At 51.2% G+C, this 20,038-nt stretch overlaps 1 protein-coding gene across 1 annotated transcript in view; it reads right to left on the reverse strand.

Moving 5' to 3' along the window:
- GPT2 (glutamic pyruvate transaminase (alanine aminotransferase) 2) overlaps positions 1 to 20,038 on the reverse strand; it is a 34,608-nt gene that overhangs the window by 5,389 nt on the left and 9,181 nt on the right. The window contains exons 3-8 of the mRNA XM_010843906.1: positions 19,541 to 19,649; positions 15,086 to 15,219; positions 12,709 to 12,952; positions 8,006 to 8,085; positions 6,239 to 6,375; positions 1,046 to 1,220 (exon numbers count right to left, since the gene is read on the reverse strand). Of these exons, the coding sequence (XP_010842208.1) occupies positions 1,046 to 1,220; positions 6,239 to 6,375; positions 8,006 to 8,085; positions 12,709 to 12,952; positions 15,086 to 15,219; positions 19,541 to 19,649 (879 nt within the window). The remainder of the gene's footprint in view (positions 1 to 1,045; positions 1,221 to 6,238; positions 6,376 to 8,005; positions 8,086 to 12,708; positions 12,953 to 15,085; positions 15,220 to 19,540; positions 19,650 to 20,038) is intronic.

A 20,038-nucleotide genomic window follows, 5' to 3' on the forward strand; every position in this document is an offset into this window, starting at 1 on the left:
GAAGTGCAGGCAGAGCACATCAGGGACAGGCTGGGAGCTTGGCACGCGGCCAAAGATGCAGCAGGCAGCCCAACACTTGTGCAAGCACTGCTGGACCGGGGGGTGAAGCGGTGTGCCCTGCGGATGAATGAATCACAGAACACAGCACGTACACGCAGTGGGACGTTGCCCTGCATTCCAAAGGAAGCACATTCTGACACACGCCATGGCAGCGACAAACCTCAAAGACACCGTGCCGACTGAAATAAACCAGCCGCGAGATAAATGCTATACATGAGCTGCCTAAAGCAGTCATATCCACAGAGACAGAAAGTAGATGAGAGGTTACCAGGGGCGGGGGAAGGGGGAAATGAGGAATTCTTGTTTAATGGGTACAGTTTCAGTTTGGGAAAGGGTTCTGGAGATGGATGCGGGTAATGGTTGGACAATGTGAATGTACTTTATTCACTAAACTGTTCAGTTGAAAAAGATCAGAGTGGCAAATTTTATGTTCTGTGTAATTTGCCACCATTTAAAAAGAAAGATTTTGAATCTAAAAGAACTGGGAGCTGACTTCTTCAATAAGTTCCATTTGTGTTTAAACTCGTTAGAGTTGGGTTTTTGTCACCTGCGGTTGAAAGGGTCTGTCTGCATCACTTCAAGCTACAAGGACATCTGGTTAAGCCACAGGCAGGTCTGTGATCTAGAATCAATGGCATGCTCATCCATTCCCCCTTTTACTTTAGTAACAGAATCATCACCCCCTTCCCTGCCCGCTGTGTCCTCAGGACATGAGGCCATTCCCTCTGAGCGCCTGCCCTTCCGTGGTGCTCACAGGTGAGGAGGAGGAAGAGGTGCCCACACCCACCATGCACACAGTCCTCCCACTTCAACCACAGCCCAGCTACACCCTGAGACTTAGCCTTACTGGGGTGGGTCAGGCACCATGTGGAACCACAAGCATGCCCTGGAGCTCATCTGGAGACAGACTGGCCACGGAGACTATGCATGGTGAATGCCGGCCACAGCAGTGATACGGACAGGCCATGGGACGCAGCCGACTCACCCTGCTGAACTGCTCGAAGGATTCCTCTCCTGGCACCGGGGGGTTCACAACAATGTCCATGGCAGCCTGCCCAGACACTGGCGGGCACAGACGCACCGAGAGCAGCTTCACCAGCTGGCCCTTGATTTCAGGGTGCAGGTTGATCACCTCCATGTAGCCTCCTCTGTAGCCACACCTAGAATGTCGAAGCGGGAGAGAGGACCCACCAGTCACAGAGAGACCTCTACTAAGTGCACCCAGCCGGCCAGAATCTCCTGTAACCAGCCCCATGCCCAACACTGAGCTGCCAGGTATGGCCAAGTTCTTGCCAATGGAAAGTGAATATAAGTGACATGTGCCAATCCCACATCACTTCCTTAAAAGCATGCAGTCTTGTTCCTTTCTCCCACTTCCTAAGAAAGGCAGACACCAGAGCAAGAAGCCTCAGTGCTAGAGATGATGCCACATGTTGAGAAGACAGAGCCAGCCCAGCAGCCTATCTTTGAATGACTTCGTGGGGTAAAGCCAGTCCCAGACTCCCCCTGCCTCTGAACTGTTATCACAGAGACAGACTTCCACCTTGTTTGAGCCACTGGAGTTTTGTTTTTCTGTCATTTTCTTTCACGCTTCTAGATTGTCAAGCCCCTGCTTGAGTCATATAGCAAATTCCCATTGGCTGTCTATTTTACATATGGTAATGTAAGTTTCCATGTTACTCTCTCCATAATCTCACCCTCTCCTTCCTCCCCTCCCGCCGTGTCCATAGGTCTGTTCTCTGTGTCTGTTTCTCCATAGCCACACTGAAAATAAACTCATCAGTACCATCTTTCTGGGTTCCATATACACGCGTCAGTATGCGATATTCACATTTCTCTTGCGATATTCACATTTCTCTTTCTGACTTACTTTGCTCTGCATAATAGGCTCTAGGTTTGCTCACCTCATTAAACTGACTCAAATGCATCCCTTTTCATGGCTCACTAATATTGTATGTATGTACCACAGCTTCTTTATCCATTCATCGGTTGATGGACATCTAGGCTGCTTCCATGTTCTAGCTGTTGTAAATAGTGCTGCAATGAACATTGTGGTACATGTGTCTTTTTCAATTTTGGTTTCCTCAGGGTATATGCCTAGGAGTGGGATTGCTGGGTCATACGGTGGTTTTATTCCTAGTTTTTTGTAATAAGCCATTATCAGTTCAGTTCAGTCACTCAGCTGTGTCCGACTCTTTGCGACCCCATGAACCGCAGCACACCAGGCCTCCCTGTCCATCACCAACTCCCGGAGTTCACTCAGACTCACGTCCATCGAGTCAGTGATGCCATCCAGCCATCTCATCCTCTGTCGTCCCCTTCTCCTCCTGCCCACAATCCCTCCCAGCATCAGAGTCTTTTCCAATGAGTCAACTCTTCGCATGAGGTGGCCAAAGTACTGGAGTTTCAGCTTTAGCATCAGTCCTTCCAATGAATACCCAGGGCTGATCTTCAGAATGGACTGGTTGGATCTCCTTGCAGTCCAAGGGACTCTCAAGAGTCTTCTCCAACACCACACTTCAAAAGCATCAATTCTTAAGTGCTCAGCTTTCTTCACAGTCCAACTCTCACATTCATACATGACCACTGGAAAAACCATAGCCTTGACTAGACGGACCTTTGTTGGCAAAGTAATGTCATTATACTTAGGGTCTATAAGTCTTCTATAGTGAGCCGCTGTACTTTGGGGCCTTTTGGTTATAGCAGCTTAGCCTGACTGCTAACTAGTATCATACTAGCTCTGCTCGAAAGGGGCATATGATTCAGGCCAGGCACCCCTTGCACAGGTTCAAGAAGTGGGCATGTGAGCAGCAACCTGAGGATTTTGCTTCAACTTTCTGATGCCTGACAAAGCGAATCCAAAGGAAAGCAGAGCAGGGAATTCCCTGGCAGTTCAGTGGTTAGGACTCTGTGCTTTGACTGCCAAGGGCTCACATTCAATTCTTGGATAGGGAACAAGATCCCATAAGCTGCATGGTGTGGTCAAAAAAAGGGAAAAAGAAAAAAGAGGAAAAAAAGGGAGAGGGGGTAGGAAAGCAGAGCTGAGAAAGAAAACAGGACAAAGCCAGGAGTAGAGAGAGAGACCCACTGACATTTTTAAGCCCCCTGATTCAACGTTACTCCTTGACTTTTTACTGATATGGATTTTTTAAAAATTCATTTATTTTTAATTGAAGGATAATTGCTTTATAGTATTGTGTCGGTTTCTACCAAACATCAGCGTGAATCAGCCACAGGTCTACCCACGTCCCCTTCCACTGGAACATCTCTCCCACCTCCACCCCCATCCCACCCCTCAGGTTGTCACCGAGCCCTGGCTTGAGTTCCTTGAGTCGCACAGCAAATTCCCATCGGTTATCTACTTTACATACGGTAATGTATGTTTCCATGTTACTCTCTCCATACATCCCACCTCTTCTTTCTCCCCCTGACCCTGAGCTGCGTCCGTAAGTCTGTTCTCAATGTCTGTGTCTCTGTTGCTGCTCTGCAAAAAGGTTCATCGGTACCATCTTTCTAGATTCCGTACACACGTGTGAGTATATAATATCTGTTTTTCTCTTTCTGACCGACTTCACTTTATATGTGTTTTTTTTAAACCCTCTTTCATGTTGAGCTTCTGTTACTTATTGCCAAAAGGATCCTGACTGATACAGAGTCAGATCTCATGAAAATAAGCTGAAATCATTAAAAAAAAGCAACAACAACAAAAAACAACTTTCAGAAGCAAATCCGCTCCATTAGCCATGCTTCCTTCTCTGGACTGTGACTGACAACATTCAGACTAATGACCACAGAAATAATGGTATCAGCTACCTTCTTCTGTATGTGCACCACACCCACCCAACCTCAGACCAGCTGATACGATGAGAACTCAGCAAAACACTTTTGGGATCAGGCTGTAGAAAGAACTGGCAAAGACTGAGCCCCATCTGATCCATCACCTGGCCTTTCCAAGGCAGGAAGATAAATTCTGGCCTCTTGGAAGGGATTTTCGTAACAAAAGTTGAAAGAAGAATCTTCCTGCTTTACCCTCTGCTCATAAGCAGAAAATCAAATTGGGTAAATCAGTCTGAGCCTAGGAAATCAGGATCTAAGGGCAACCAACTCGGGTTACCAATATCCAGAGTAATCAATATCACAGATGGAGCGATGGGTAGGTATGTAATAAACACACTTGAGTTTGAAAAATGAGTTAATAGAGAACATATTTGTTTAAGAAAAGCAATATACAGCACATGAAAGTTTAGCAAGGAGGCACCACAGCTACCAGGGTAAACCAGAAAGAACAACATAAACCAACTCCTGCACACAACAAATACAGCCAAGAACAGCTGGGCAGCCATCCCAGGGGATAGCTCCTTGCGTGTGTGTGTGTGTGTGTAAGTCACTTCAGTCATGTCCGACTCTTTGCAACCCTATGGACTGTAGCCCAGCAGGCTCCTCTGTCCATGGGATTTTGCAGGCAAGAATACTGGAGCGGGTTCCCATTTCCTCCTCCTGGGGATCTTCCTGACCCAGGGATCGAACCCGTGTCTCTTACATCTCCTGCACCGGCAGGCAGGTTCTTTACCACTAGCACTACCTGGGAAGCGCCCTTGACCTGGTCAATATATTTCTTGGAGCTTCATAGTTACACTGGCCTCCAGACCCTCTCCCCTACCCTGACACCTGGCACACAGTACGACTCCCACATGCTGGGGAATGAACGTCCTTGGCTGTAAATGCACGGGCCTGGCCATCTCAGTCTAGTTTGCAGGTTCCTCCTCTCTGCCCCTAACTTTTGAGCAGTGATGGCCGGGCCCAGTCCCTGGACCTCTTCTCTAACTATACTCCTCCCAATGAGATGTCTAGGCTCGGAGATCTAACTAACAACTCAAACACTGACATCTCGTAAACTTGAATCTCCAGCTGGGTATCAGCCCTGAGCCACAGACTCACATATCCACCTCCATCTGGACATCCAACAGGCATCTGCAAATTTTACACATCTAAAACCAACTTCCAAATTCCACCCCAAAACCTGCTTCACCCACAGACATCCTCATCTATTGAGGGCAACTCTATGCTTCCTGTTGTTTGAACAAAAAACTTGGGAGTCATCCTTGACTTCTCTCTCTCACACCCTCCTTTTCGTCAAGCAACACCCATCAACTTCACCTTCAAACATACCCAGGATCCAACATCTCCCCACGTTTACCCTGGCCCCCAGTATCTCCCCTGGACTCTAACAGCCTCCTGACTTGAGTGCTCGCTTCTTTCCTGCCCTCATCAAGCAGCAACCAGGAGAAGTCACACCTCTGTGCAAACCCTCTAAGGGCTCCCATCTCATTCCGAGTAAAAGATGACCTAAGTGGCCCAGGCGCTCTGGCCTCCTGTGACTTTTTGGTCTCAACTGCGCCACTTTCCCTCTCACCCTTTTCTAGTCTCCTTGCTGCTCCTCGAACAGCTGCTCCTTCCACCCAGGGCCTTTGCAGAAGCGGTTTCCTTAGACGTCTGCATAGCTCCCCACCTCCCCTCCCTGGGTCCAACTCTTTAGTGACCAGACGCCGCCTCCCTGCATTCCTACCTCTTCTCTGATTATTTCTGTCCTTGACACATCGTGTTCATTTGTCTGTTGCCTCTGACCTCACTAGAGCATGACTCTGAGGGCAGAATGGGTGTGGTTTGCTCACTGCTGTAACCTCACTGCTGAACTTCTGAACTCATAGCAGATGCTCAATAAATATTGGCTGAATGAAGAAAGGGTTGAAGCTGACGCTCTGGCCCCACAGGTCACAGGGTGCTCAGGCAGGGTACATACAGATCTCCCGCACACACAGCTTGGCCACTGGCCTGACAGCATTTGTTCATTCAACCTGCCATCCCTGCCCCTCAGAGTTCAGTCACGTGTCAGCAAGGGTGACAAAGCTGGCAGAAAACACTAGGGCTGGAAGCCGCTGCAGGTCCTGTATTCATTTTCGTCACAGCCTTATTTTACACGAGCCCTTGCATAGGGGATGCCCTCACACCAGTGCCCTCCCCGTGGGGAGCATGGCCTGCCTCCTCCTGCTTCTTAGATCAGCTGCAGCTGTAGACGAGAGTAGCCACCTCTGTCCAGTAGGTTGAGGCGGGGCAGGGTGGAGAAGCAGTGGGAGCAGCGGGCCCAGGAGCAGCGGGAGCGAGGCGGGGGCACACATACTCGCCCATGTAGCCCTTGGAGGTGGAATGGAAGGAAGCGAGCTCCACGTTGCTGGAGTACTCAGGCCCCATCTCATAAAGCACCTTCTTAAAGGAGTGGAATTTGCAGTCCGAGGAGTACACGTTGTCCTGGTACACCTGCAGGAGGGGACAGGACAGGGACAGTCAGCCACGTGCCCCAGAAGCTGAGCCACCCGGGCTGCAGCCTGGGTTGCCTGCAGTGAAGCTGGCCTTAGATATCACATCTAAGCCAGATGTGCCCAAGGGAACCTTCCAGAACAAGCAAGGGCTGGGGGGGAGGGCACGGGCTGGATGCCCACTGGATTCTCCCACATTAGCCCCACATAGTCTCCAGATCTCCTTTCTGCCTCATGTGCCAGTGACACCCGGCTGGCCCAAGCAGGCTTTCCTCCCAGAGCGTGACGCTCACCCTGTCAATAAGATGAGTGCTGAAAGCAGTTCATGGACCCGTCCTCTGACCTCCCCATCCGAAGAGCTAACTGTGCTCCTCAGCGCTTCACGGCACTCACCCGGCTTTCCATCCACCATCACCGTCATTCTCTCCTCCCTGGACTGAGCAGCGCCTACACCTCTTGTCCCTCCCCGTCTATACAGTCTAGCAGGCACGCGCTCCATCTGCCCCGGGAGATGAACTTCCCATGCCCAGTTTGGAGATCAGGGAAACCGAGGCTCTCTGAGGCACTGTAGGTCAGCAGGAGGGTCAGGCCAGCTCAACCTTCAACAAGCCAGGCAGAGCTCCCTCCCCTCCCCAGCTCCTCCATGGCCTCTCCCTTCCCCATTCACCCCCCCTCGCTTCCCAGACCCTGAGTGAAGAGGTTCGTGCACCAGGTCACTCTACTGCCCCTTCTTTCCTTTAGAAATGAAGATTTAAGTATCTGCTATTGATCACAGCAGTGGTTTGGTGGATAACCTCTGTGGTGGGGGGCTGCTAAGGAGCACAGAAATGAAGCTCACGTGCTAGAAGCTATGACTAACCAGAAATCACGCAGAAATGAAGTGAAAATAGGATTTGACAGGTCTTTAATTGCTTCTTGCAAAGCAGGAAAAGAATGGGCAGGTTTGTCTCCAGATCTAGGGTTCAGGAAGCAGTGATTCTGGGGTTGATAAGATTCCCCTCCTCACAGGACACAGCATTCAGCCCACCCAGCACCCACTCTCCCTTCTTGAGAAAGGGGCCCTTGATTTGCTTCAAGGAACATCCTCCCAGCTCTCTATCTGCACATTTGGGGGCATAGGGGGAGCCCCCAACCCTTGCCTAGGGCCTGGTCAGTCTGCATATTGCAACCACTGGGCCAGAATAATCAGTTCAGTGATGGGTGTTTGACCTAAACTGCACCAGTGAAGCTCAGTTCTGAGCTTCGTTGAAACGACCAGGAAGATAAATTCTGTTTCTAGGCTGGGAAGATAGCAGGCCCGTGTTTGAGGCCAAGGCAGCAGGATGGAACAAGAGGAGCTGGAAGATACGATTCAAGTCCCTGGATCCAGCCCCACTCCTGAGACCCCACCACCGCGTTAAGTTTAAAGTAGTTTGGGCTAGATTTTTGAAACTTATAACCAAAATTCCAAACCAATATGGGATGATTTCGGTCACAGTCTCACAGGTTGTTTAACACTGAACATCCTCAACCTTGTTAGAATCTCTCCTCCGATATCTAGAAAGTTCTTTTGTCTATAGAACAACAGATCTGGTTCCCTCCCCCAGAAGAGAAAGCACACCCTCACCTCTGAGAGCCCAGGCTGCTCTTACCTCATCAGCCAGGAGAAAGAGCTTCTCCTCCCAGGCAAAGTGAATCACATCTTCTATGCACTTTCTGCTCTGCACCTGACCTAAAAAGTCCCAAACAAAAGCAGAAGGTAGGTTGTCAGGGTGTTTCATTTGTCCCTAGGTGAGAATTCCAACCAGAATCACTCAGATGTCTGCGTTCCCTCGTGATCTTACAGGACCACCCTCCCTAGCTGCTGTCACCTCCAGGGAGCCCCTAGGGTCAGCTCCATCCCTCTGACTCACTTAAGCCAGGTATGTGTAGGGAGTTGTGTTTCACACCCAACTTTCTTGTTATTCTTCTCAGAGGTATGTGTGTGGAGGGGGAGGAGGATATATATGTATTATTCTGTGCTAGAGGACAAGAAGACACGGACGTATCATAAACAGCAGGAAAATAAAACCAAAGGAGCTAAATCATCCAGCCCCACTCCCCTCCTCCCCCCTCAGCAGCCACACCATGAGAAATGCACCGGCCATACCTTCTCCCCACACAAGCTCCGTGAGGCAGGGACAATGTCTCTGGCCCAGCACCGACCCTCAAAGCCGGCATCCAGCAGGGCCCTCCCTAGTAAGCACAGGGGAAGAAGTTCTAAATGAATGAATGAGCCTGCCTACCAGCTCTGGCTTCTCCAGTGACCATGTGGGAGCTGTGCCTGCTGAGGATGCTGGCAGGCACCCACGGTGTCCCTGCCAGGGTCTCCCTTCAGGGCTGGACTCATCACTCCATCCACCTTAGAGAAATGAGTGCCGGCAGCAAAATATTCACCCACCAGCTCACAGGAAATACTGCAGGTTTCAGTGGGGAAAGGAACAAATGCCTCAAGGTAGAAAGGAACCCTTTCCCAGACTTCCTGGGGCCCACAATGATGTGGCCCTGGGATGGTGGACTTGCTCACACAGCTTCTGGAAAAGTACTAGGCAGGCCTGCTGATGCTCACAAGGACATAAATGTGTACCTATGGGTGTTACATGTATGTATAGTATCTACGTATGTATGTATATTATCTACGTATGTATGTATGTGCACATGTATTACTGACATATGTATCTACATCTTCATGCAAAGCAGTATGGAGAGTATATTACCTTTTTGTTAAAAATAAAAATAACTATATTCTTACCCATGTAAGAATAACAAGACTAAGTCTTAGAAAAATATATTGATGTATCTTATAAGAGCATGGTATGATTCAGCCAGGATTTCAGACATAATCTAAGCCACAAACCAGTTCCTTTACTAAGGGACCAACCTGTCCCTGCCAAACAAAGGCCGAGCAGGCTTCCTATGAAGCAAGCTCACGCTCTGGGAATTAGGAAGGGCAGCACCCCTGGATGCTACAAGTAATCAGCTGCTGTGCCCATAGACACAGGGGCTGTCCATCCTGGCAGCCTGTCTGCCTACCACATGCTCCTGGTCTTCCCTTCCAGGGCTGCGATGCCACCAAGTGTACCCTGTTAGAATGCAAGCAAAGGTGTGAGCATCCAGAGTATCAAAGGTGTTGAGCAGGGTACATAATGCCAGTTTAGTTCAGTCGCTCAGTCATGTCCAATTCTTTGCAACTCCACGGCCTGCTGCACACCGGGCTTCCCTGTCCATCACCAACTCCCGGAGCTTGTTCAAACTCATGTCCATCAAGTCGGTGATGCCATCCAACCATCTCATCCTCTGTCATTCCCTTCTCCCCCCGCCTTCAATCTTTGCCAGCATCAGGGTCTTTTCCAAAGAGTCAGTTCTTCGCATCAGGTGGCCAAAGTATTGGAGTTTCAGCTTCGGCGTCAGTCCTACCAATGAATATACAGGACTGGTTTCCTTTAGGATTAACTGGTTTGATCTTCTTTCAGTCCACTGAACTCTCAAGAGTCTTCTCCATAACGCCAGGGGGAGTGCAAGAGCCGGGCCTCAGGAAGCCAGCAGCCCAGGAGAGGAAACGAGACCTGCTGTGCACAAATAATCCCCCATGTGACAGATGCAAACTGTGGGACAAGGACAGAGCTTATTTCTCTCCAGTGCCTGGGACGAAGCAGTCACTCAGAACAGGCCTGTGGAGCAGAAGGAGCCACATAATCTCCAGAGGGCAGGGCATGCCTGTGCCCAGCAGGGGGAGACGTGTGCACACCACAGAGAAGACGCAGCTTTGCTAAAGGCCCCAAAGGCTGCGGAGGGGTCTTCCAAGTGCCCCTTGCCAGAGGGTGGGCCAAGGGAATGTCCCACACACTAATGGGGATACCTGTTGCTTACACCAGCCCAGAGTCCTGCCCTTCTCTGAGCAACAGCACACAGCTGTCCTAGGGGAACTCCCTCTCTTTAAACTCCACCAGGGACAGAGACCCAGCCAATCAGTCTCAGTGGTTTAACTAGGTCAGGCACGGGCAGGTGTCCCAGTGTGGGCCAACAGAATCTGGCCCGGGGCTTCAGTTGAAACCAGGGGTGAGGCGCCCTGTGGGGGACGCTCAGCTGCTGGGCACTGACTGGACCTGTGGAAGGCCACTCCCAGGATAGATGCTTCCTGAGGATTCCAGCCCAGAGCAGAGCTGGGTCATGGCCTGAGGTTCCCATGATGACGACGTTGATTCAAGCATGCTGCTTTACCCTGGACTTCACAGGTCCACTCCCTTCAAGCCTCAAGGTGAGTTTCTGTCTCGAATCCCAAAGAGCCCTGTTAGCCACTAATATCCCACTCCATGTCAACACCTCTCAGACAAAGTGGTCACAGTGTGTGGTCCAGACGAGATACATGGTCATCACAAGTAGGTCTCCATTTTCCATCCTCCATCCTCCAATAGCTGCTTTTCACACATTAAGACCCCAGAGGGGAACTGCCTGGTGGTCCAATGGTTAAGACTTGATGCTTTCACTGCTGGGGTTCAAGTTTAATCCGTGGTCAGAGAACTAAGATCCTACGGCTGCGTATCACAACCAGAAACTAAAAAAAAACCTCAGAGAGCAAAACTAGCCTGAGCCTGCTTGTAACTTATTTTTTAGAAAAACTGCTTGTTGTTGTAGTTCAGTCGCTAGTCTCGTCCGACTCCTGCAACACACCAGGATTCCCTGTTTGCTCAAACTCATGTCCATTGATTCAGTGATGCCATCCAACCATCTCATTCTCTCATTCTGTTGCCCCCTTTTCCTCCTACCCTGGATCTTTCCCAGCATCAGGGTCTTTTCCAATGAGTCAGCTCTTCACATCAGGTGGCCAGAGTACTGGAGGTTCAGCATCAGCTTCCAATGAATATTCAGGGTTGATTTCCTTTAGCATTGACTTATTTGATCTCCTTATAGTCCAAGGGACTCTCAAGAGTCTTCTCCAGCACCACAGTTCAAAAACACCAGTTCTTCAGTGCTCAACCTTCTTTATGGTCCAACTCTCACATTCGAACATGACTACTGAAAAACTGCTTATATTAATACCACACTCACATGACCCCCACTTTGACCCCAAATAGGAAAGTCTCTGGTGCAGTTACTTCTCCCCAGACAGCCAGAAGATATATGTAAGCTTCTGGTCAAGAAGTTACCAAGCCTACGATATAAACTAGGTATACAGAGTATTTCCTAAGATACAGGATCTACTACTCCAAGTTTGGGGCCAGTAGCATCAGCATCACCCAGGAGCTTGTTAGAAATGCAAATTGTCAAGTCCCACTCCAGCCTGATTATATCAGAATATCTAGATGTAGGGCCCAGCAGTTGTGTTTTTAACAAGCTGAAGTTTTAGAAGCATCATCCAAGGGCAGTGCTTCTCATCCTCAGTTACACAGAATATCGATGCCTGAGCCCCTTCTCCAGAGATTCTGGGGTGTGGCCTGGCCTCTGGCATTTTTAAAAGCTCCCTTTTTGATTCTAATGTGCAGCCAGGATTGAGAACTCAGCTCTGTCATTTTCCTACAGTACCCTGGTTAGGTCCCTCATCCCTCCCCCCAAGCAGTCAGTGTGAATAAACCAGGCGAGCAGCTGCGCCCATTTTCTGCACCCAGGAATTCAAGTGGAGCTTTCAGCTGATTGAAGCATCATTTGATGTTCCCAAGGAGCAGATTCCACAATCAACTCCACCACGCTTTGGCCCTGACCCAGTTTATCTCAACAAAGGAGGAGAGAGGAGCCCTTGTTCTCGGCATCCAAATAGCATCTGGGGCACATGAAGCCAGCAGCCTGGAAAGATCAAAACAGCCAGAACTGTGCATTTTTTTTGTGAAGAAAAATATGCAAAATTAGGAGAGCTTTCCAACTTCTGGAAACAGGTTTTTTTGGTTTGCTTTTGTTTTTAATATGGCATTTCCTTTTCAGGCCTCAAAGTACACAGTAATGCTGTGTCAAAGAAAAACAAAAACGCACACACCAGCAAATCTAAAAACTGGTTCAGAAATACAAGTAGGAGTAAGGGTAAAATTAGGCCTACAATTAACGGTGATGATTTGTGTGTGACCTCAAAGAGTAGGTTCTTTGTACATGGACGAACAGGAAAAAGAACCGGTCTTAATTACAATACAACCCTGCCCAGGAAAAGGCCTGTATTCCTAAGATGGCTGGCAGCCAACTTTATGATCTTATGTTAGCAAATCTGGAGTTGGATTGGGAACCTGGGAGCAAATAAGACTTCATTATTTCTTAGCTCTTTAGCGTCCAGACATCCAATACACCAGCCACCCTGCACCCCAAGAAACTGGCGAGGAAGTAAAGCACAGACCTGTGGGGTTCCCGGGGTTGATGATGCACAGCACCTTGGGGTTACAGTGCTCTTTGGCCTGCTGCACGGCCCGCCGGAGCTCGTTCACATTCAGGGCCCAGCAGTTGTCCTCATCCAGGTAATAGTTCACCTGGATAGCATCGAGTTCGGAGATGACCGCTGAGTAGAGTGGGTACTGTGGGATGGGGATCATCACGCCTGTCCGTGACTTGCCGCCCCCGGAGACCAGGATCTTCAAGATTGTCTGCAACAGAGAAGTCACGTCTTACAGGGTCACTGCTACTTTCCACGCCCAGGGGCTGAACAGCGGCAGAAGCCAGAAGACCGCAAACCCCGCCTTTCACCAGTCACCCAGCGCCTGCCTCCAGCACAGCCACACGTGGGTTTCTGAACTCCCCTGAGTCTACCTCTCCTCCTCTGTAAAATGAGGTCTGCTACGAGGAATAAGCAAAATGTTTTAAAGCTTTTAGCACAATGCATGGTACCTAAAGACTTAATACCTGTCAGTATTTTTAAAAGAAGTCTTTTAAAGAAGTAGCCCAAAAACTAGACCTGCTCAGAATTATTGTGACCTCACCCCTGAAACTCATTATATATGTCTGGGGTGCAGCCTGGAATCTGTCTGATCACTAACTTATCAGAGCCCAAGACTTGGAAAGACCAGTGAACAAAGGAGTGTGAAAATGGGATAAAATACCCAGCTTCTGCCACCAGGTGGCGCTTCAACCTGGCTGTTTCCAAAATTGAATGAGCCCTAGGTTTACAGGATTCCTGAGAAATCAGGCCTGGGGAGTCCTGTGGGGCATTAGTGGGGGTGGCAGTAATTCACTGAATTAATAAGCCCAAACTCTTCTGGGTGAGTTTTACTTTTCTAAGCCTTACATGAAGACTTAGCGCCTTTCTCAGGCTCAGTTCCTTGCTACAACAATGCCAGTGTAACGGCTTGATTCTTTTCACTAAATCTTGAAGACTCTTCCCCACACCTGCCTCTGGAACCTCTACCCATACCTGGGCTTCTCTGGGAATGGAGAGGCGCCGTGATGGCAGCGTACAGTGGAAGATGCCGTGGCTGGGGGCCTGAGTCCAACACTAGAATCTCCAATGCCTCGAGAGGCTCTTAACAGCAGGCAGAACCTAAGGTTTCTGGGCCTCAGTTTCCTCCCGGGCTCAAGGAAGAGTTTAATGCACTTGAGAGGCTTCAGCAAAGGACGAAATCATTTAATAAACATCCGAAACAAGAGCCTTGGAGGTCAAGAGACACAGACAAACATAACTTATTAAAAGAAGGGAGGACAAGTGAGCGGATGGCCCCCAGCACTGACTGGGCATGGGGGGAGGGTGCTGGAAGGGAACAGGCTGCAGGTGAACCTCAGACCACAGGTTCAGCCCCTTCTCCTATCGACCCCTTGATACCAGCCCCTCTTCACCTCATCCACGGCTGATGCCCAGCCCAAGCCGCCTCTTCTCTTGTCTCCTAAACACTCTCACATCTACTATGCTCCCTCCTGCCACAGTTTAAGCTTAAGAACGTAAATCTAATTATGACCCTGTCTGCTTCAGATCCTTCAGTGGCTCCCACGGCTCTTAGGACAACAATACCTTACGACTCAGGCTCCACCTGCCTCCCAGCACGTTGCTGGTAACTGCCCCTCCCCACGTGTGCTTGCCCCACAATGCTCCATTTCCAAACATGCAGCCTCCTTCCAGCCCAAGGCCTCAGCATATATTGACCTTCTGCCCTGAATCTGTCCCTCCCTGCCTCCCTGAGTTCACATCTACGCAGTCTCCAGATCTCTATCTGCTCAGCCTTCCTTGGAGAAACCTTCCTGCCCTCACCAGCCCCAGGTCAGAGTTCCTGCTGCTCCCTTCTGTTAACACTTTGTCCTCATCCAGAAGAGAAACTGAAAGCTTGCGATCTGACATGTATTTATGTGCTGTTAGTGCTAGTCGGATCCAGTACTGATGTCTAAGCAGAGACCAAATGTGTTTGGTTCCCCACGACTTCCCCGCACCTGGCACAGTGCCTGGCAGAGGAGAGACAGCATATATGCTGAGTAGGAGAAAGGCTGATGCCAGGAAGATCACTCTCAAGTGCCCCGTGACTTCTCCCAGCTGGAGGAGGGAAACTGAGGCTGCAGGAGTGTCCAGGTTCACAAAGACTTAACACAGTAAGGAAAGCAGGCTACCATTTCTCTAAAAGCTGCACCACTTCTCTAAAAGTTCAGGTGGGGCAGACAGCAGGGAGCAGAGGGTGGCCAACCTCTCTGCCCAGGCCTGTCCCCCCTTTCACAGCCCACAGGCTCACGCATCGGCCCTAACGCGCAAGGCTGCTCATGTGGGTGAACAGTGAGCAGCAATGAGCCGCTCCGACACGTACAGAGATGCCGTCACTAGCCCCAGTGGTCAGGTAAATGTTATCCGGGTCTGCAGGCACACCGCCATCTCTCCTGGTGATGTAGGCAGCTACATCTTCACGGATACAGTTGACGCCCTGGCTAGCACTGTAAGAGCCTGTAAGACAGCAAGCAAGACAGTGACTAGAGGGAAGATCTGGCTCCATGCAGTCTGAGATATCCATATAATTAACTGGGGGTGGGAGGCTGGGGGAGGTCAAGGAGTCTCAGTGGTGCCCTATTCCCACGGCTCTAGGTTCTGGAATTGTGGCAAGCTGCTTAACCACCTGTCTGGGCTTCATCCACCCATCCTGTCATCCCTCCACCTACCCAAGCGTCTGCCCACTCATCCAACCATTCGCTCATCTGCTATCCATCCATTCATCCACACACCCACTCACCTGCCCACCCACTCACCCACCCATCTGCCCGTCTGTTCATCTACCCACCCGAACCTACTTATACTTCAAGCATTATCCCAGGCCCTGACTTCTAACCAGTTAAATGGTGCTCATACCTGCTCTACCCACCCTGCTTGGCTTTACATGCCTTCCGCGACAGCACGAACCATTACAGCTGGGACTGCTATGGTTTTATCACTGCTGCCTACACACGGTTCCAAAGAACTTGACAGAAGGGTCACCCTAAAATGGCACCACCTGCCATCCCAGGAATCTAGAGCCCTGACAGGCACTAACCACAGGTTCTTTGGGGCTGCTGGGCATGACGCACCTACCCTCACCCTATGGCAACAGCATGCTCAGGCCGCCAGTTAGGAGCCAAATCCAAACCACCAGTTAAAGTGAAGTTCAAAAACAGCGGTGACCACTTTGGGCTTGGGAGTATTTTCGGCAAAGGGGCACACAGGGGCCTTTTGTGGCGCTGAGAGCATTCGTTGTCATGATCTGGGCACGGGTTACACAGGCGTGCACGCACAGGTGCTGTACATTAGTATCTGTGCATTTACTGTAGGCATACAAATGTTTTCAGGATGTCAGGCCACTACTTACGTTTTTGAAAAAAAAACTGAAAATAGGTGCCTGCACATACACAAAATCTTTCTAGAAGGAGACTCAAACTGGCGAGGCGAATTCTTCGGGGACATGAACCAGGAGGCTTGGGCTCAGAAGTGGGAGGCAGATCTTTCACTCTATATTCTTTTATCCCATTTGAGTTTTATACCACGTTTAAAGAAAACCAGCCAACTTCCTCCTAAGGACTGCAATAGCACCACCAGGAGGCGCCCGGTTTAAGGGCCTGTGTAGCACTGGGCTGGCCTATCCCCTCGGATAATTGTAAACTAGGAGGGGGAAGTGTAGCACTGGGCTGGCCTATCCCCTCGGATAATTGTAAACTAGGAGGGGGGGGAGTGTAGCACTGGGCTGGCCTATCCCCTCGGATAATTGTAAACTAGGGGGGGGAAGTGTAGCACTGGGCTGGCCTATCCCCTTGGATAATTGTAAACTAGGGGGGGAAGTGTAGCACTGGGCTGGCCTATCCCCTCGGATAATTGTAAACTAGGGGGGGGAGTGTAGCACTGGGCTGGCCTATCCCCTCGGATAATTGTAAACTGGGGGGGAACGGCACCACTCCTCTAAGAGTTCAGGTGGCAAACATTAACACGCACCAAATCTGGGTGGAGAGTAGAGTCCTGTCACGTTCTTTGGGGGTACTCGAAGGCATCTGCAGACGCCACTGTTAGAGAATCCTCCTTCCACTGGGTGTCTTGATATTTCCTGGGCTCCCGAGCCCAGAAAGCTTCCCGTGCTGTTTCCCTCTGCCTTCTTTCACTGCCCTCTGCTCCACTCCATGGGGCCTGGCCACTTCCACACCAGCTAAGCCTCCTCTTCTTCCTGCCTCTAGTTCATCTGCTTCCCTGCATCCCCAGGCCTTTCCCCACTAGCAAGCTCTCTGTTCCTGCCGGCCACAGGCTTTCCATCTTCTGTTTTGTTCTGAGGTACCCTGATTCTTCAGAGCTCAGATCTAGACTCTCAAGAAGTCTGAGAAATGGCTTCACCCCAGCCTTTCTGATTTCTCCAGTTACCTTCCATAGATGAATCCTTGCCTCCCCATGTTGACTTGCAGGCAGGAACCATCACCTATTTCTTCTGTGCATCTCTGCAGCACCTACCCCCAGCTAGGCCCGCCCCACCACACTCCTGTGTAGGACACTCTGCCCTGAACCCGACGGCAACCTGCCTCCCACAGTCCACAGATCAGCGACAGCTGCCAAATCACCCAGCGTCATTGCATCCAAACCCCTTCACTCAGTCACACTCAGCTCCTAAGCCTCAGGGCCTTTGCACACACCATTTTCTCTGTCTGGGATTCATTAGCAGATACTCTTACTCATCCTCTACATGGACTTGAAACACTTTCTCCTTAAACCCTCCCTCTCCATTAGAATCCCTTGTTCAAACCCCATAACTGTCTGCTTGTTCACCAGGAACTCATGAAAACTGGGAATTATGTTTTTGTCCTAATTCTTTTCCATGTTTGTTTCTCCCAAATATGACAGTGAGTCATGAGCACAGAAACTCCACCTGCCTTCCCCAGTGTCCCTCAGGGCCTAGAGCAGTGCCTGGTCCACAGCCCGGGCTCCAAGAGGGGCTGGAGGAGGGTGTTCTCTCCCATCTCCCGCCACCCCCAGATGTGTCTAGGTTTCACCTCAACCCCACTTAAGATTCAGGACACAACCTGAGAACTGGATTACTCAAACAAAAAATAAATGAAGCCCCAATAAAAAATAACTTTAAAGGGCATGATAAAAACACGTCCAGGTGAGCCCCTTTATAATCCTTCCTTGGGTCAGGGTGGCCCTGGGCATAGCTTCCATTTCCTTCATTTTTGTGGACAGTGCTCAGGTTACCCAAGCCTTCGCTGACAGAGCGCCACTCCCATTGTTCCACCCTCTGCCAGAACACTGCCCTTCCTCCCACAATGGGCAGAAACAGGTAGTGACCGCCAGGGTGGGGCTTCTCCACACGTGATGAGCAGCACAAACAGCAACTTGCCTGCAAGCCCAGGAGGTGGGTACAAAGTATCTCCTAGTTCAAGGATGAGGAAAGAGGCTCAGAGAGCACTTCCCTCACCCATCCTGCTGAGCTCCTCATACAGAACGCAGACAGGCCTGACTCACATGGACATGGCCTCCCCACATCATTTCCCCAGCCCTGCCTGGCTGACACAGAAAAAACTTGTTGATGAGGCTTGTCCCTGGAACAAGATCCCTTCCCAGTTCCCCAGACATTCGCGCAGACAGCAACCCCCCTCCCCCCACCTCTGGGTTGCGCTTCCTGGAGCCTCAGGCCGAAGGCCACGGATCTCTGAGAAGCGCCTTTGTCCTCTGGGCCGGGCAGAGGGTGCAGAGGGAAAGAGCCTGGAGGCCGGGCCTCTGAGCTGTGGCGCTGCCCTCTGCCAGCTTGTGGTTTAGGCCTTGCCCCACAAGGTGCTGGCCCACACCCCACCCAGGCTGGCTGGCAGGGAGGCAAAGGGCGGCGGGCCCCTTCCTGAGAGGGACACACGAAGGACACAGGCTTGGACGGAGGGCTGGTGGGGTGATCACAGCCAGGAAGGCTAAGCCTAGTGATGTCCATAAAGGGACAGAGCAGAAAGGGGAGGGGAAAGGCAGGGAGGTGACGGAGAGGCCGAGGGCAGCTGATACCCTGCTGAACGAGCCACAAGAATCCCTGTCCCAGGTTTTGGAACATTCAGGCAAGCTTCCTAAAAAGCCCTATGGACAACTTCTCCTCAGGACAAGGGGAGCCGGATTCCCTATGTATTCCACTGGGCAAAGGAATGAGGCAAAAATAAACAAGAAAGAGAACGTGAGATGAGAACAAAGAGCCAGCCGCCCAGGGGCTGGAAATCCACCTCAGCAGGGAAGGGAGAGAAGATGCCTTCACATCCACAGGGCCTCCCCACTCAGAGCCCCCTGGGGCCGGGCGTGGGCTCCGGGCACAAAGGGGCACAGGCCGGTGTCAGGAACACAACACACACGTGGTGGGTAAAGGGGGGCACCTCCACAGCAAGGAAGCCACCAAAGGGGGCCACAGCGGAGTGAGAAGCCGGACCAGCTGGGCAACGTACATCCTTCTGGCCTCCCGGCTCAAGCTCAACCTTCTGCCCTGAGGGTGCGGTGGGCTCAGCGTCACAGCTGGCTCCCCCTGGAAACCCCAAATCCTGCCAAATGCAGACTCTCGAGCCTGAAGTGCCCCCAATCCACCAAGAGACAGCACTGACCCCATCAGCTCGGCAAACAGGAGGCTCACAGAGCACGGACAAGGAGAGTATTTTTCCCTGACTCGGCCTGTCGGCCACCCCACACACATTCACACACTCGTTCAACACATAACCCGCCGTGAGGGGCCCGGCCAGGCCCATGCTGGGAACACACGTTCTTTTCACGCCCGCTGGGACCTGGCAAGTCGGGGCCTCACCCAGGCTGTTCCCGCCGCAAGCCTGTAGGATGCGCCGGGCTCGTTTCTTAGCATCTTCTGGGAAGCTGGGGCTGTCCAACAGGTTCGGGTAGGTGCACAGTGCCATTACCTGGGGGAACAGAGGCGTGGGCTGGGCTCTCCGCAACCTCCCACCCCAGAGGGGCACAAAGGATGTCTCTGAGGGGCAGTGTCACCGCCGGACTCTCCACGAGGGCCCCCGCCTGTGGGGAGGGTCTGGGGACGGGTGGGGAGGAGGACAGTGGATGCTCTGCAGCGGAAGGGAGATGGTGAGAGGCAGGGTCCCTGATGACCTGGGCTCGGGCCAAGGGTGGGCCACCAGAGGAGCCAGGGAACAAAACGAGGCTGCTACTCGGCCCAGCTCCTCCATAAAGGCCAGCGGCTCACATAGCCAAGGCCATAGAACCAGGGGTTCCAGAGCAGGGAGCTGGGACTGAGCAGGCAGGTACACCCCAGCTGACAAGACTGCAGAGACCCCCC

The sequence above is a fragment of the Bison bison genome, unplaced genomic scaffold (assembly GCF_000754665.1).
Source record: "Bison bison bison isolate TAMUID 2011002044 unplaced genomic scaffold, Bison_UMD1.0 scf7180017864192, whole genome shotgun sequence".
NCBI lineage: Eukaryota > Metazoa > Chordata > Mammalia > Artiodactyla > Bovidae > Bison > Bison bison.